The sequence below is a fragment of the Salvelinus sp. IW2-2015 genome, linkage group LG17 (genome assembly GCF_002910315.2).
Source record: "Salvelinus sp. IW2-2015 linkage group LG17, ASM291031v2, whole genome shotgun sequence".
NCBI lineage: Eukaryota > Metazoa > Chordata > Actinopteri > Salmoniformes > Salmonidae > Salvelinus > Salvelinus sp. IW2-2015.
The window spans coordinates 18099347-18114281 of record NC_036857.1 but is presented as its reverse complement, the minus strand read 5'-3'; the positions used below and the strand labels follow the sequence as shown (position 1 = coordinate 18114281).

The window sequence follows — 14935 nt, the reverse complement described above, 5'->3', positions numbered from 1 at the left end:
ACCATGGCCTATTTATTGCCTTACCTCCCTTATCCTACCTCATTTGCACACACTGTATATAGACTTTTTCTACTGTATTATTAACTGTATGTTTGTTTATTCCATGTGTAATGCTGTGTTGTTGTATGTGTCGAACTGCTTTGCTTTATCTTGGCCAGGTCGCAGTTGTAATTGAGAACTTGTTCTCAACCTGCCTACCTGGTTAAATAAAGGTGAGATATATATTTTTTTAATGTAATAAGACTCCTGAACAGCTAATCAAATGGCTACCACCCTACTTTTAACACTGCTGCTACTCTCTGTTTATTATCTATGCAGTCACTTTAACTCTACCTACTGTACATGTACATTACTCAATTGCCTCGTCTAACCGGTGCCACCACACATTGACTCTGTACCGGTACCCCCTATATAGTCTCGCTATTGTTATTTTACTGTTGCTCTTGAATTATTTGTTACTTTATTTTTTACTTAACACTTATTTTTCTTAAAACTGCATTGTTGGTTAAGGGCTTGTAAGCATTTCACTGTCTACACCTGTTGTATTCGGCGCATGTGACAAATACAATTTGATATGTAACAGTACCCCCGTGCTTTTCTAGTTAACCTGTAAATTCCCAATCTGTTTTACAATTCAGTCAAATGGACGTGCACCATGCATGCACAGTAACTGACCATGGAGGCATTTATGAAACCAACTTTCAGGGGTTTCCTGTGTTATTGAGGCCAAACACGTTTCTACGTAGAACAAAGCACTGGCTTTAAACATGTGTAATAAAGAAACGCATAACCACTGCTGCCTTAAAAGTTCAATTTATTTGAGAGATCTTTTAAATATTAGACATTATACACATTCCCTGCCCTTAATTAATTAAAGAGAGGAATGGAAAAAGGTTTTACACTTGTTTCAATGGTCATTAATTATGTCTACTCTACTGACCACAGGCTTGCTACAGGCTTATACAGTTATTGTACATGTCAAAAATAATAATCTTAAACAAACGAGTTGCCTTTAGTGTGAAACAATATAAAAGTATAAAAAACATATTTTAAGTTGGGTAGGTAGTTTAATTATTTTATACCTTAAAACAGCAGAAGCTGCAAATAATAATCAAGAACATTAAGCAAGGCTATAATAGACTATTTCCATGTTTGAGAAATGAGTGGCTGTAATCGATAATGCTACAAAAGAGAACCTGGCAAACACATTGAACATCTCATATACAGTACTGTGATTTTAACTGTGTGAGACTGTAATTGTATAAATCAAAAAAGGTGCAACTGTGGCACAACTACCAGATGACGTTCAGGTTGCCGACATCCGTGGAGAGGTCCGTTTTGGACGGGTAGACGACCTTGAGGTTCCCGTCAGGGTCCACGGTGCGAACCTGCTGGATGATCAGCTCTCCTGAGGTGGTACCATCTGAGGCGGGGTCTGGGGGTACGTCTGACTCCCCCTCTGACCCAGCCTCCTCTCTGTGCTCCAACGTGAACTTGTTCAGCTCCGCCATTTTCTGAGAACGGAATAGAGACAGATGTGTTAATTGCTGACCATTGGGACAATGTGGTTAAGGTCTATTTGAGGAAGGCACTATGTGGAAAGGAACTCCTAGAGCCCTCATATTCAACTCTGGATCTCGAAGGCAGTTGGATCTCGAAGGCAGTCTCCATTGTTCCCCACTAATCAGGGACTGATGCAGACCTGGGACACCAGGTGTGTGCAATTAATTATCAGGTAGAACACCAAACCAGCAGGCTCCAGGGTAAGAATTGAAAACCCCTGCCATAGAGAATGGTTGTTGAATTGAGATTTAAAGGCTGGATTGAAATCTGTACACATTCAATTGAAAAACAAAATAGATAATATGTATAACCTCAAAGTCTTTACATTACATTTAATTTCTTATAAAATTAGGGTAATGTAAAGACTGAGGTTATACATACTGTATCATCAATTTTGTTTTTCTATTTACACACAATGAAATGTGTATGGTGGCAAATTGGGTTGAAGGTTTTCTAAACTTCTCACAGACTTGCCCTGCTCAACTCATGGTTGTTGACACGGTAAAATATTCAGGGAGAGATATATACGATCTGTCAATGAGATTGTGGAAATACAGGACAAYCACTCGCAGAGCAGGAAGTCGCATCTCAACAGCACAGAGTTTTACCTTTCACGTCGTTCTCCTCCAAATTCCCTCTCTACCAGTCAATTCAAGTTCAGCTAATTTCAGTTCCATTTCAGTTAGTCATTTCAGGAAATGAATGATTCAACACATTCACTAAATTCTCAAAATCAACCCCAAACTGACCTTCCAGCCTTCCATCACCACACCAAATCGAAAATGTACCCTCCCACAACGGCTATTCTAGAATAGGAATCATAGTGTGGATTAAACCCTTATCGGCTGCTTTGTTTCGACAAGGCTGTCATTGAAACGCATCTGCAGCTGTGTGTACCGGTGGGTGCGAGGCACGCAGGCCGCTCTAGGGTTGCAGCTGTATTTTGAGCAGTATGTTTAGGCGGTGACGTCGTACACCGCCGGGCTAGTCATGCCAGGCCAATGAGCTCACTGATTCCATTGGGAGCCAGTGGGGCCAGGGTACAGATGTCAAAACTGCATAACACCCTGAGACTAAGCAAGACACTTGATGAGACTTTTCTGCTCTCGCCAATCGCCCCCGTGTGTGTCTGACCGATGCATTTATGTGCAAATGTTGTTTAATTCATGCAATCAAAGGCAGTTTGTGTTATGTATGTGCATTGCAATGTCGGATTCAGTCCTACTGCATGTCTCTTTGTATACAGGGAAAGAGATGAGCTTACCACTATGAGAGCATCCATCACGTCTTTACAGATCTGCAGGCTGGTAGAACTGGTCACTTCTAAGAACAGCTCCTTAGTCGTCTTCCTGATCTAGAATACAGGACAAAGGTACAGTACATCAATTGTATGTAATATTGTCTACAGCTAAAGCAGCAAACTATTTTTTATTATAAAATCGATTAAATATGTAAAAATTTATGAACATGTACAGTACCAGTCAAGAGTTTGGACACACCTACTTATTCAAGGGTTTTTCTTAATTTTTACTATTTTCTACATTGTAGAATCATAGTGAAAACATCAAAACTATGAAATAACACATATGGAATCATGTGGTAACCAAAATCATGTATTAAACAAATCAAAATATATTCTTCAAAGTAGCCACCCTTTGCCTTGATGAGAGCTTTGCACACTCTTGGCATTCTGTCAACCAGTTTCATGAGGTAGTCACCTGGAATGCATTTCAATTAACAGGTGTGCCTTGTTAAAAGTCAATTTGTGGAATTTCTTTCCTTCTTAATGCATTTGAACCAATCAGTTGTGTTGTGGCAAGGTAGGATTGGGATACAGATGATAACCCTATTTGGTAAAAGACCAAGTCCATATTATGGCAAGAACAGCTCAAATAAGCAAAGAGAAACGACAGTACATCATAGCTCTAAGACATGAAGGTCAGTCAATACGGAACATTTCAAGAACTTTGAACGTTTCTTCAAGTACAGTCGCAAAAACCATCAAGCGCTATTATGAAACTGGCTCTCATGAGGACCGCCACAGGAAAGGAAGACGCAGAGGTTCCTCTGCTTCACAGGATAAGTTCAATAGAGTTACCAGGCTCAGTAATTGCAGCCCAAATAAATGCTTCACAGAGTTCATGTAACAGACACATCTCAACATCAACTGTTCAGAGGAGACTACGTGAATCAGGCCCTCGTGGTCGAATTGCTGCAAAGAAACCACTACCAACGAACACCAATAAGAAGAAGAGCCAAGAAACACGAGCAATGGACATTAGACCGGTGGAAATCTGTCCTTTGGTCTGATGAGTCCAAATGTGAGATTTTTGGTTCCAACCACTGTGTCTTTGTGAGATGCAGAGTAGGGTGAAAGTATTGATCGCCGCATGTGTAGTTCCCACCGTGAAGCATGGAGGAAAAGGTGTGATGGTGCTTTGCTGGTGACACTTGTCAGTGATTTATTTAGAATTCAAGGCACACTTAACCAGCATGGCTACCACATCATTCTGCAGCAATACGCCATCCCATCTGGTTTGCGCTTAGTGGGACTATAATTTGTTTTTTCAACAGCACAATGACCCAACACACCTCGAGGCTTGTTAAGGGCTATTGACCAAGAAGGAGAATGATGGAGTGCTGCATCAGATGACCTGGCCTCCACAATCACCCGACCTCAAGCCAATTGAGATGGTTTTGGGATGAGTTGAACCGCAGAGTAACAACAAGTGCTCAGCATATGTGGGAACTCCTTCAAGACTGTTGGAAAAGCATTCCAGGTGAAGCTGTTGAGAGAATGCCAAGCGGTGTGCAAAGCTGTCATCAAGGCAAAGTGTCTACTTTGAAGAATCTCAAATATAAAATATATTTTGATTTGTTCAACACTTTTTTTGGTTACTCATGATTCCATATGTGTTATTTCATAGGTTTGATGTCTTCACTATTTATTCTACAATGTAGAAAATAGTAAAAATAAAAGAAAAACCCTGGAATGAGTAGGTGTGTCCAAACTTTTGACTGGTACTGTATTATATATTTTGAAATATATCATTTAAAAGAAAAACAATCTGGGAGTGCTGCAGAACCCTCAGCACCCATACTTCCCGCGGGCCAATATGCTCACTCGCACACAGACTTTACCTTGGTTTCTCCAGCTGTGTTGATTGGTGGAAAGGAGATCACATGATCCTCTGCATCCACCAGACATGGGTAGAGTTCTTTTCTATCAAGAAGCTGCAGGTATCTGAGTAAAATAAAAAAGCCAGGTAACTTAAGCTGAGAAAAGTTGAATAATTATCCTCATGCCTACGATGGCTACAATTAAGCAATAAGGCCAAGGGGGTGTGGTATATGGCCAGGTATAACCACGGCTAAGGGCTATTCTTACGCACAACGCAATGCGGAGTGCTAGGACACAGCCCTTAGCCGGCTGGTATTGGGCCATAGATCACAAACCCCCAAGGTGCCTTATGATATAAATAAACTGGTTACCAATGTAATTAGATCAGTAAAAATACATGTTTTGTCATACCCACAGTATACAGTCTGATATACCACGGCTTTCAGCCAATCAGCATTCAGGGCTCGAACCACCTAGTTTATAATAGCCAATATAACCCTTTCATAACAGCATATTGTTAGTATAAGGTCCACACCTATACTCATGGTGCAGATTGAAACCAGATTAAAGTGACAGTGGTTTGAGCTTTTTTAAAACAGCCCAAAATACTGTGGCATGTTATTTACAAGTTGTTTACTTACTGTAAGTCAAACTTACCTTTTACCATATCTAATCTTATTTACTTTATCTAACCAAAACTAAGGAATTTTTGTTTTGTTTTAGTCATTTTCAATGACTGCCTAGGAACAGTGGGTTAACTGCCTTGTTCAGGGGCAGAACGACAGATTTGTACCTTGTCAGCTCGAGGATTAGATCTTCCAACCTTTCGGTTACTAGTCCAATGCTTTAACCACTAGCTACCTGCCGCCCCTCATTCTCCAGAAGTGTGCACTTTTATATTTCCTGACCATCATTGGCTGTATAGAGTTTCCATCATTGTTGAATCCATGATGGGAAGTCTGCAAATGTGCACCTTGGAAGTAGGGCTGTTGCGGTGACCGTATTACCGCCACACCAGCAGTCATGACCGCTGTAAAATTCCACGTGACCGCACGGTATTCTGCTCTTATGCACTCTGGACATGCGTTGGTAGTACCCAACTCGCTAATGACCATCAGGTCACTAATGGTCTGGTCCTCAGCGCTTGATTGTTCCTCTAACCACTCACGTCAATGCAAATGTATTCTAAAATCACATCAAACACTTATCATGAAAACAGTATCGTGTTTTTAAAACTCACCTACCTCACTGTGATCAATCAATTTGAAGAAAGAAGTTGAAACGGAGTGGAAAACATGGTCGTTGTGGATGTTGTTTCAAAGTCTAACAACGAAAATGACATCGCTTTTCTAAGGTGATGATTAATTCAACACCCATATGCATATTACAGCTTATGCATACGCAAAGGCCTATATATGAGCCCAAGCCTGAAAACAACTGAATTAAAATAATGATTATGCAGTTATGAAATACATAGGCTGCCGCATATTATGCACGTCAGAAAAACATAAAAATATGTCTTTGGTACATAATTGGTCTAGCCTATACTCCAAAATTAAACAAATAATCGCCTTTCAGTGTGGACTGTATTATTATGCATACTTATGCTACGCTCCAAACATTCTATCCATGAGTCTGGGAGAGAATGTATAGGCCTAAGTGATGCTGTTGGTTCATTGATTGTGCAGGGCGGCTTAAAGTTAACCTGCAATTATAGTGAATTTGTATTTGATTTTAAATAGCCTAGTAATAGGGCATTTTTTATATTTCATAATTAATAGGCTGACACATTACCTTTAACTACAGAATATTTCACCACAGTGCATTTCCATCTCCGAGAAGCTGCATGCTCCTCAAACAGTGGTTGATGGGAGTTAAAAATGTGTTCTTATAAGGCCAGACATTTCAAAATGCAATCCCGTGTGAAAGCAGAGTTTTGATGGTTGTCACTAAAAAGATGCTACTATATTTATTTATCATTTGCTCATAGCAGAGCAATGAGCATCTACGGGGCTGTAGTGGAGCAGGTTGAGAGCTTCAAGTTCCTTGGTGTCCACATCAACAACAAACTAGAATGGTCGAAACACACCAAGACAGCCGTGAAGAGGGCACGACAAAGCCTATTCCCCCTCAGGAAACAAAAAAGATTTGGCATGGGTCGTGAGATCCTCAAAAGGTTCTACAGCTGCAACATCGAGAGCATCCTGACTGGTTGCATCACTGCCTGGTACGGCAATTGCTCGGCCTCTGACCGCAAGGCACTACAAAGGGTAGTGCGTAAGGCCCAGTACATCACTGGGGCTAAGCTGCCTGCCATCCAGGACCTCTACACCAGGCGGTGTCAGAGGAAGGCCCTAAAAATTGTCAAAGACCCCAGCCACCCCAGTCATAGACTGTTCTCTCTACTACCGCATGGCAAGCAGTACCGGAGTGCCAAGTCTAGGACAAAAAGGCTTCTCAACAGTTTTTACCCCCAAGCCATAAGACTCCTGAACAGGTAATCAAATGGCTACCCGGACTATTTGCATTGTGTGSCCCCCCCCCCAACCCCTCTTTTTATGCTGCTGCTACTCTCTGTTTATCATATATGCATAGTCACTTTAACTATACATTCATGTACATACTACCTCAATTGGGCCGACCAACCAGTGCTCCCGCACATTGGCTAACCGGGCTATCTGCATTATGTCCCACCCACCACCCGCCAATCCCTCTTTTACGCTACTGCTACTCTCTGTTCATCATATATGCATAGTCACTTTAACCATATCAACATGTACATACTACCTCAATCAGCCTGACTAACCGGTGTCTGTATGTAGCCTCGCTACATTTATAGCCTCGCTACTGTATATAGCCTGTCTTTTTACTGTTGTTTTATTTCTTTACTTACCTATTGTTCACCTAATACCTTTTTTGCACTATTGGTTAGAGCCTTTAAGTAAGCATTTCACTGTAAGGTCTACTACACCTGTTGTATTCAGCGCACGTGACAAATAAACTTTGATTTGATTTGAGGTACATTGGCAACGATAGTGCTTTTTTTGCGAATGTGCTTCTGATAAATCATCACCCGTTTGGCGAAGTAGGCTGGGATTCGATGACAAATTAACAGGCACCGCATTGATTATATGCAACGCAGGACAAGCTAGTTAAACTAGTAATATCATCAACTATGTGTAGTTAACTAGTGATTATGTTAAGATTGTTTTTTATAAGATAAGTTTAATGCTAACTAGCAACTTACCTTGCCTCCTTGCTGCACTCGCGTAACAGGTGGTCAGCATGCCATGCAGTCTACTCGTGGATTGCAATGTAATAAAAACAAAGTATAACATTTATTTTATTTTTTAAATGCCATTTACCGATTGTTATGAAAACTTGGAATCGGCCCTAATTAAAATCGGCCAGGCCATGCCGATTAATCGGTCGACCTCTAGTTTGTATCATTCACAACTAAATTTGCCAAATCTCTAAATCTAGCGTACAGGACCTGTTTCAAATGATCACTTTTACACTCAACATAGCCACTTCATATGCACACTCCGGAATAGGAAACATATCCTTTGTATTTTATTCAGCTAAGTTCAATTATATTCTTCTTACTATAAAATAATGGCACCGGAATTATAAGCATATTTTGTCTGCTAAATTAACAAGCCTACCACCTACGGCATGGCACATAGCCAGATAACATACAGTAGGCCAACTCATATTCTGTTCTTCTGAAATAAATTTTCTTCATATCAGAATGTTTCTTTAGACCTGCCTAAAATAAGTAATGGATTTATTGTGATGTTGTATATTCAATTGATTTATTAGACTTTTTAAAATGTACATGTTCAGCTGTTTGTATACAGCTTGTATGCGTGGAGGCCTCGAGATGCTAAATGTGTTCATGTTAATTAACAATCAATTACTGTTAGACCGGCAGTCTTTTGCATGACAGTAACCGGCTGACAAAATTTCATGACCACCACAGCCCTATAGAGCCCCACAGCGGAGGTGCCATAATACCCATAAAACCTGGCAGTCAAACAGGGAAATTGGTTCCAATCGTTTTTCCACCATTAATTTTTCCCATAGAGGATTTTAGAAATACTTAAAATAAGGATTGTGTTTCGTGTAAGCTTACCCTGGCATGAAGTTTCGATAACCATGTAAATCTCTCAGACAAGGTGACTTATCAATATATTTGTCTCTCCAGCCGACACTCCACATAATTTTGCATAAATAGTGTAGCTAGTTAGTGCAGTTTGTTTCTGTCCTTGAGCTGTTCTTTTCTATTAAAGGGATACTTCGGAATATTGGCAATGAGTTTGAAGGAAGTTGCTAACTAGCGCACAGTATGGGTATCTACCATAGACTTCCAGTTTTTTTTAAACTAATGCTAGTTAGCATTGTCTCGCAAAACTTTAACGTCCTTCATACTGGACACAGAGACATAAAAATGGTATCCACGAGTTTATCTGTGTCACGTTCCTGACCTGTTTTCCTTTGTTTTGTATTTGTTTTAGTTGGTCAGGGCGTGAGTTGGGTGGGTTGGTCTAGGTTTGATTTTCTATGTTGGGATTTTGTGTTCGGCCTGGTATGATTCTCAATCAGAGACAGCTGTCAATCGTTGTCCCTGATTGAGAATCATACTTAGGCAGCCTGGGTTTCACCTGTGTTTTGTGGGTGTTTGTTCCTGTGTCAGTGTTTGGGCCACACAGGACTGTTTCGGGTTAGTCACGTTTGTTGGTTTTTGTATTTTGTAGTGTTTGTTGTTTTTCCATTAAATAATGAACTTACCAATCCGCATCTTGGTCCGATCCATGCTCCTCCTCGTCTGAGGAGGAGAACGACTACGACAGCCGTTACAGAAACACCCACCATAACAGGACCAAGCGGATTGGAGAAGGAAGGCAAGAACAACAGCAATGGGGAAAAGAGGAATGGACTTGGGAGGAAATCCTAGACGGGAAAGGACCCTGGGCAGAGCCAGAGGAGTGTCGCCGCCCCAAAGCGGAGCTGGAGGCAGCGAAAGCAGAGAGGCGGCGATATGAGGAGGCAGCACGGAGGCAAGGCTGGAAGCCCATGAGTACAACCCAAAAATTTCTTGGGGGGGCTTAAAGGGAGTGTGGCGAAGTCAGGTAGGAGACCTGCTCATACTCCCTGTACTTACCGTGGAGAGCGAGAGTACGGGCAGACACCGTGTTACGCAGTAGAGCGCATGGTGTCTCCTGTACGCGTGCATAGCCCGGTTCGGTACATTCCAGCTCCACGTATCGGCCGGGCTAGATTGAGCGTTGAGCCGGATGTCATGAAGCCGGTCCAACGCATCTGGCCACCAGTGCGTCTCCTCGGGCCGGCTTACATGGCACCAGCCTTACGTATGGTGTCCCCGGTTCGCCTACATAGGCCGGTGCGGGTTACTCCACCTACCCGCACTGGTCGGGCGACGGGGAGCATACAACCAGGTAAGGTTGGGCAGGCTCAGTGCTCAAGGGAGCCAGTACGCCTGCACGGTCCGGTATTTCCGGCGCCACCTCCCCGCRCCAGCCCAGTACCACCAGTGCCWACACCACGCACCAGGCTTCCWGTGCGTCTCCAGAGCCCAGTTCCTCKTCCACGCACTAGCACTGTGGTGCGTGTCTCCAGCCCATTACCACCAGTGCCTACACCACGCACCAAGCCTCCTGTGCGTTTCCAGAGTCCTGTGCGTCCTGTTGCTGCTCCCCGCACTAGCCCTGAGATGCGTGTCCTTAGCCCGGTACCTCCAGTTCCGGCACCACGCACCAGGCCTACAGTGCGCCTCATCCGGCCAGAGCTGCCCGTCTGCCAAGCGCCATCTGAGCCATCCGTCTACCCAGCGCCATCTGAGCCGCCCGTCTGTCCGAGCATCAGAGCCGCCAACCAGCAGGATCTGCCAGAGCCGCCAACCAGACAGGATCTGCCAGAGCCGCCAACCAGAGACGAGGATCTGCCAGAGTCGCCCGCCAGCCATGAGCAGCCAGAGTCGCCCGCCAGCCATGAGCAGCCAGAGTCGCCCGCCAGCCATGAGCAGCCAGAGTCGCCCGCCAGCCATGAGCAGCCAGAGTCGCCCGCCAGCCATGAGCAGCCAGAGTCGCCCGCCAGCCATGAGCAGCCAGAGTCGCCAGGTCGCCCACAGCCATGAGCAGCCAGAGTCGCCCGCCAGCCATGAGCAGCCAGAGTCGCCCGCCAGCCATGAGCAGCCAGAGTCGCCCGCCAGCCATGAGCAGCCAGAGTCGCCCGCCAGCCATGAGCAGCCAGAGTCGCCGCAGCCATGAGCCCCAGAAGTCGCCCGCCAAGCCATGAGCAGCCAGAGTCGCCCGCCAGCCATGAGCAGCCCAGAGTCGCGCCGCAAGCCATGAGCAGCCAGAGTCGCCCGCCAGCCATGAGCAGCCAGAGTCGCCCGCCAGCCATGAGCAGCCAGAGTCGCCCGCCATGGCCATGAAGCAGCCAGAGTCGCCCGCCAGCCATGAGCAGCCAGAGTCGCCCGCCAGACAGGATCTACCAGAGACACCGAAGCGGATATTGACAATGCTGGAGTGGGGGCCACGTCCCGCACCCGAGCCGCCGCCATATTAAGGCCCACCCTGGACCCTCCCTTTGTGTGTCAGGTTTTGCGGCCGGAGTCCGCACCTTTTGGGGGGGGTACTGTCACGCCCTGGCCTTAGTATTCTTTGTTTTCTTTATTATTTTAGTTAGGTCAGGGTGTGACATGGGGTATGTTTGTGTTTTTGTCTTGTCTTGGGTGGTTGTAGTGTCTAGGGGGATTTGTTAGAGTGTATGGGTTTGTGTTGAGTGAATGTTTCTAGGGAAGTCTATGGTTGAGTGAATGTGTCTATGTCTAAACGTTAGTAGCTTGTGTGTGCACTTTCGTTTTGTAGCTTCACGGTCGTTTGTTGTTTTGTTAGTTTGTAAAGTGTTTTGTTTTGTTTTTCCTTCTTAAAATAAAAAGAAGATGTCTTATTTTTCACATGCTGCGTTTTGGTCCTCTCTCTCTTCACAAGACGATCATGACAATCTGACATTGGGGAAGTACGTAAATGTCTCATTGACAAAATCCCAAAGTATCCCTTTAATGTTCTATATTATGTTTCAAGTTCTGGGGTATATAGTTTACAACTTTAGCAACGTATCTAGTTGATCCAACGTAACTAGCTACACTACCCCAGGAAGAGTAGCTGCTGCTTTCGCAACAGCTAAGGGGGATCCAAATAAAATACCAAATGTTCAACCTGCAGATCGATGTGCCTCGCAGAGTGGAGTCTGACATTCGCAACGGCACCATGCAATGCACCTTGGACTGAAGAGGCAGACAAATATGACAAATGTGGTGAAACCTCTGTTAAATTACACATTTCTCGCGGTTGGGATATCGCAAAAATATGATCAATGGCTCATTCGAGAGAAGACAACATCCTGTGTTATGACGTCACCCAGTATTGAAATCTGACATGTATGATAGACTTTTCGCAATCTAAAAGTCGTATTCCTATTAACTTCCAGTGTAGTGAGAGCCGCTTTATCGCAATGCTACATCATCCCTGTCAAATTTCTGCSTGCTTGAATGGCAATAGCTCAGAACACATGAAAACATGAAATTACCCCGGGAATCGATAGAACATTGTTCAGAGATGCACAAAAACAATATAACATTCAAAATGGGTGAATCTTTCCTTTAAAGACAGGTGCTAATACTCACTTGTGGAGGCCAGAAACATTCTGCCTCTTCCTCTGTTTCCTCTGGTCCTCTGCCTCCAGCTGCAACTGCCTCATCAGCTCCACCGCAGTCATCTCCTTACGGCCCAGGGGGACTATCTAGTAAACAACAGTCTATGAGAGAGTTGTGCTCCTTTCAAAAGTGTATTTGCTTGTTTGAATGACCTTGAATGGGACTGAAATGCATTGACACAAACCTGAATGCAGTTTTTGAATACAATGATTTGCCAAGAGTGACAGACAACAACTAGCAACAATGTTATTTTGTGTTCAAACTGTTGCTGTGAAGACATATGCAGGTCTTTCAAGAAGACTGATAATACTATTAACAGGTGGTGCGTTGCCTGGCTTTGGCATAACATATGGATAAAAGGATAATGTATTATTAAGAATGGAATAATGTGATGGCTCACAATTGCTGATTAGCGTGTCCTTCAAAATACTGGATTCTACTAAAAAAAAACTGAGTTACCATGTCCAATAGAAAATCAGCCTTCTCTAGAGACCTTTATAAGACTGTCTGCATAAACTACTTGAACAAAGACATGGGACAAGGTCCTGAGAAATGTCATCATAAACCAATCAAATGCAAAGATTTTGAAATACATAGCTAAATAGCTCAAGCGAGTTGACTTGAGTATTTGTGGCTGTCTAACGTGGTATGAGAAAAATGTCATGCAATGTTGCATCATACCTTTAATATGGGAGGAAGCCTGGCATCATACATGAGAGGTCCCTTGAGTAGCTGCATGTCGTGAGTTGCAATGGTTGCAGTTGTCCTTTTACCACATAGGTCATCGTGAAGTTTGGTCTGAAACACAACAGACAAGAGAGAAAGAGTTGTGAATAATGCAAAAGAGGCTATTGAGGATGGTGAGCTTATGTCCATTTATGTGCTTGAGTTCATTTTGTAGAGTGTTCTTAGTCTGGGTCCCATAGTGCAGTGTTACCGTGTCAAATATGACTGTCAAGGACAGCAACGTATGAGTTGGCTAACGCAGAAACAGACTGGCTCCTAGATTAACATGTTCTCATCTCAAAACAACGTTACCTGAGCAGCCAGGAATCTCTTGAGCGCATTCCCCGACCTGAAGTTCATGCCTCTGACCACACAGCACACCAAGTATGGCCTCACATCCTTCAGCTCGTTGGCCACCTTTACAGTGAACGCCCCGGGGTTGTCAGAAATGTGAAGCACCTTCACCACCAGCCGGTTCAACTTATCCACCTCATCCTCGTCCTCCTCATTCTTCTTCTTCTGCTTGCGCTGCTTTTTGGTCTGGGTCTTCTCTGCGTTCCGGCCCCCGTCGGCCTTATCCCCGTCCCCATCGGCCTGCTTGCTGCCTTTGCCTTTCCCTCTGCCACCGGCCCGAAGGTAGTCCAGGATGGACTTGGTCTGGCAACCATTGACCATCTTCTCCAGCCGCTTGTCTTTTAGTTTGTTTCCCTTGAAGTTGATCTCCTTCAGCTTGGAGCAGTCGCTCAACTCGTAGGGGATGTCACTGAGCTTGTTGTTGGATAGGTCCAAAACCTGGAGAGGAACATTTCATATTTTTGTTGTCGTAGTTAATGTTATTACATTCAGTGTTACATGCATGTTACTACATTCAACTAAGATGAATAACCAAACGGGTCTCAGGCCCGTTCAATACATTGTTGATAAGTAGAACTGAGAGAGGTACCTTGTCAATCATGACCATAATAATGCAGAAGGAATAGAACAGATGCAAGAATGCGTATTTTAGGTAGCAGTACAATATATGATCCATCAATTTTAGTCACAAACCTTTAGAGCAGAAAGCATGTGAACATTTCCACTCAGGTCTTCAATGTAATTCTCAGAGGCGATGACAGTGCTGAGGAGATCCAGGCGATAGAAGTCATCAGGGAACCGAGTGATGCCATTTTTTGAGATGTTGATGATGGAGAGCTTCGTGCAATGACACAGTCCATCTGGCAGTGACTCGATATTGTTGCAGCTCACGTTGAGTGTATTGAGCTCGCTTAGCTGGGTTATCTCATCAGGCAAAGCATTCAGGTTGTTGACTGAAATGTCGAGGACTTTCAGTGACTTCAAATGTCCAATGGTTTTTGGAATAGAGGAAAGCTTATTCCTACAAACAATCAAGCTTGTAAGGGTGGTCAGATTTTTGATGTCTCCGTGAATTTCTGTCAAACTCGGGCATTGGATGACTTCTAGGTAATTTAGGAGCTTGAGAGAATAGATAGTGGAACACAGCCCTCCATTCAAGGATATCTTTTCATCGATAACTGCACCTTGCAGGACCAGTTCGCGTCTCTTCTCTTTTGCGGCTTTCTCTATTTCTGGCCAATTCTCTTGAACATCCATGATGGTATACCAGACCCGGAAGAAAGCGAAGTCATGCCACCCGGAAATACTTGAGCACAGACTCTTTAAAACGTGTATATGCCAAATGGAAGACGCAGTGAAACATGCAACCAGTAGTGGATATAAAAATGCACAGCGCACGTGCAGACTGGACACTCCAAAATGTTTAAAAA

General features: G+C 43.8%; 1 protein-coding gene across 2 annotated transcripts; it reads right to left on the bottom strand.

Annotated features, from left to right (window-relative positions):
- Positions 1–797: 797 nt before the first annotated feature.
- LOC111976914 (leucine-rich repeat-containing protein 47) lies at positions 798–14762 on the bottom strand. 2 transcript variants are annotated; one of them, XM_024006072.2, is made up of 7 exons: positions 14199–14762; positions 13464–13943; positions 13107–13223; positions 12396–12511; positions 4705–4807; positions 2828–2917; positions 798–1514 (listed from the first exon to the last, which is right to left on the bottom strand). In XM_024006072.2, exons 1-7 carry the CDS (start codon positions 14760–14762, stop codon positions 1293–1295), a joined length of 1692 nt encoding a protein of 563 aa, XP_023861840.2. In that variant the 3' UTR covers positions 798–1292. The 2 variants fall into 2 exon arrangements, with proteins under 2 accessions (XP_023861840.2, XP_070304000.1); XM_070447899.1 differs by lacking the exons at positions 798–1514; positions 2828–2917; positions 4705–4807 and adding an exon at positions 7236–7981.
- Between the last annotated feature and the right edge of the window lie 173 nt (positions 14763–14935).

Coding starts and splice junctions, on each gene's coding strand:
- LOC111976914 (XM_024006072.2), bottom strand. CDS start 14,762: ATGGATGTTCAAGAGAATTGGCCAGAAATAGAGAAAGCCGCAAAAGAG. Junction 13,944..14,198: donor ACATGCTTTCTGCTCTAAAG/GTTTGTGACTAA, acceptor GTTCCTCTCCAG/GTTTTGGACCTATCCAACAA. Junction 2,918..4,704: donor ACACAGCTGGAGAAACCAAG/GTAAAGTCTGTG, acceptor CCTGTATTCTAG/ATCAGGAAGACGACTAAGGA.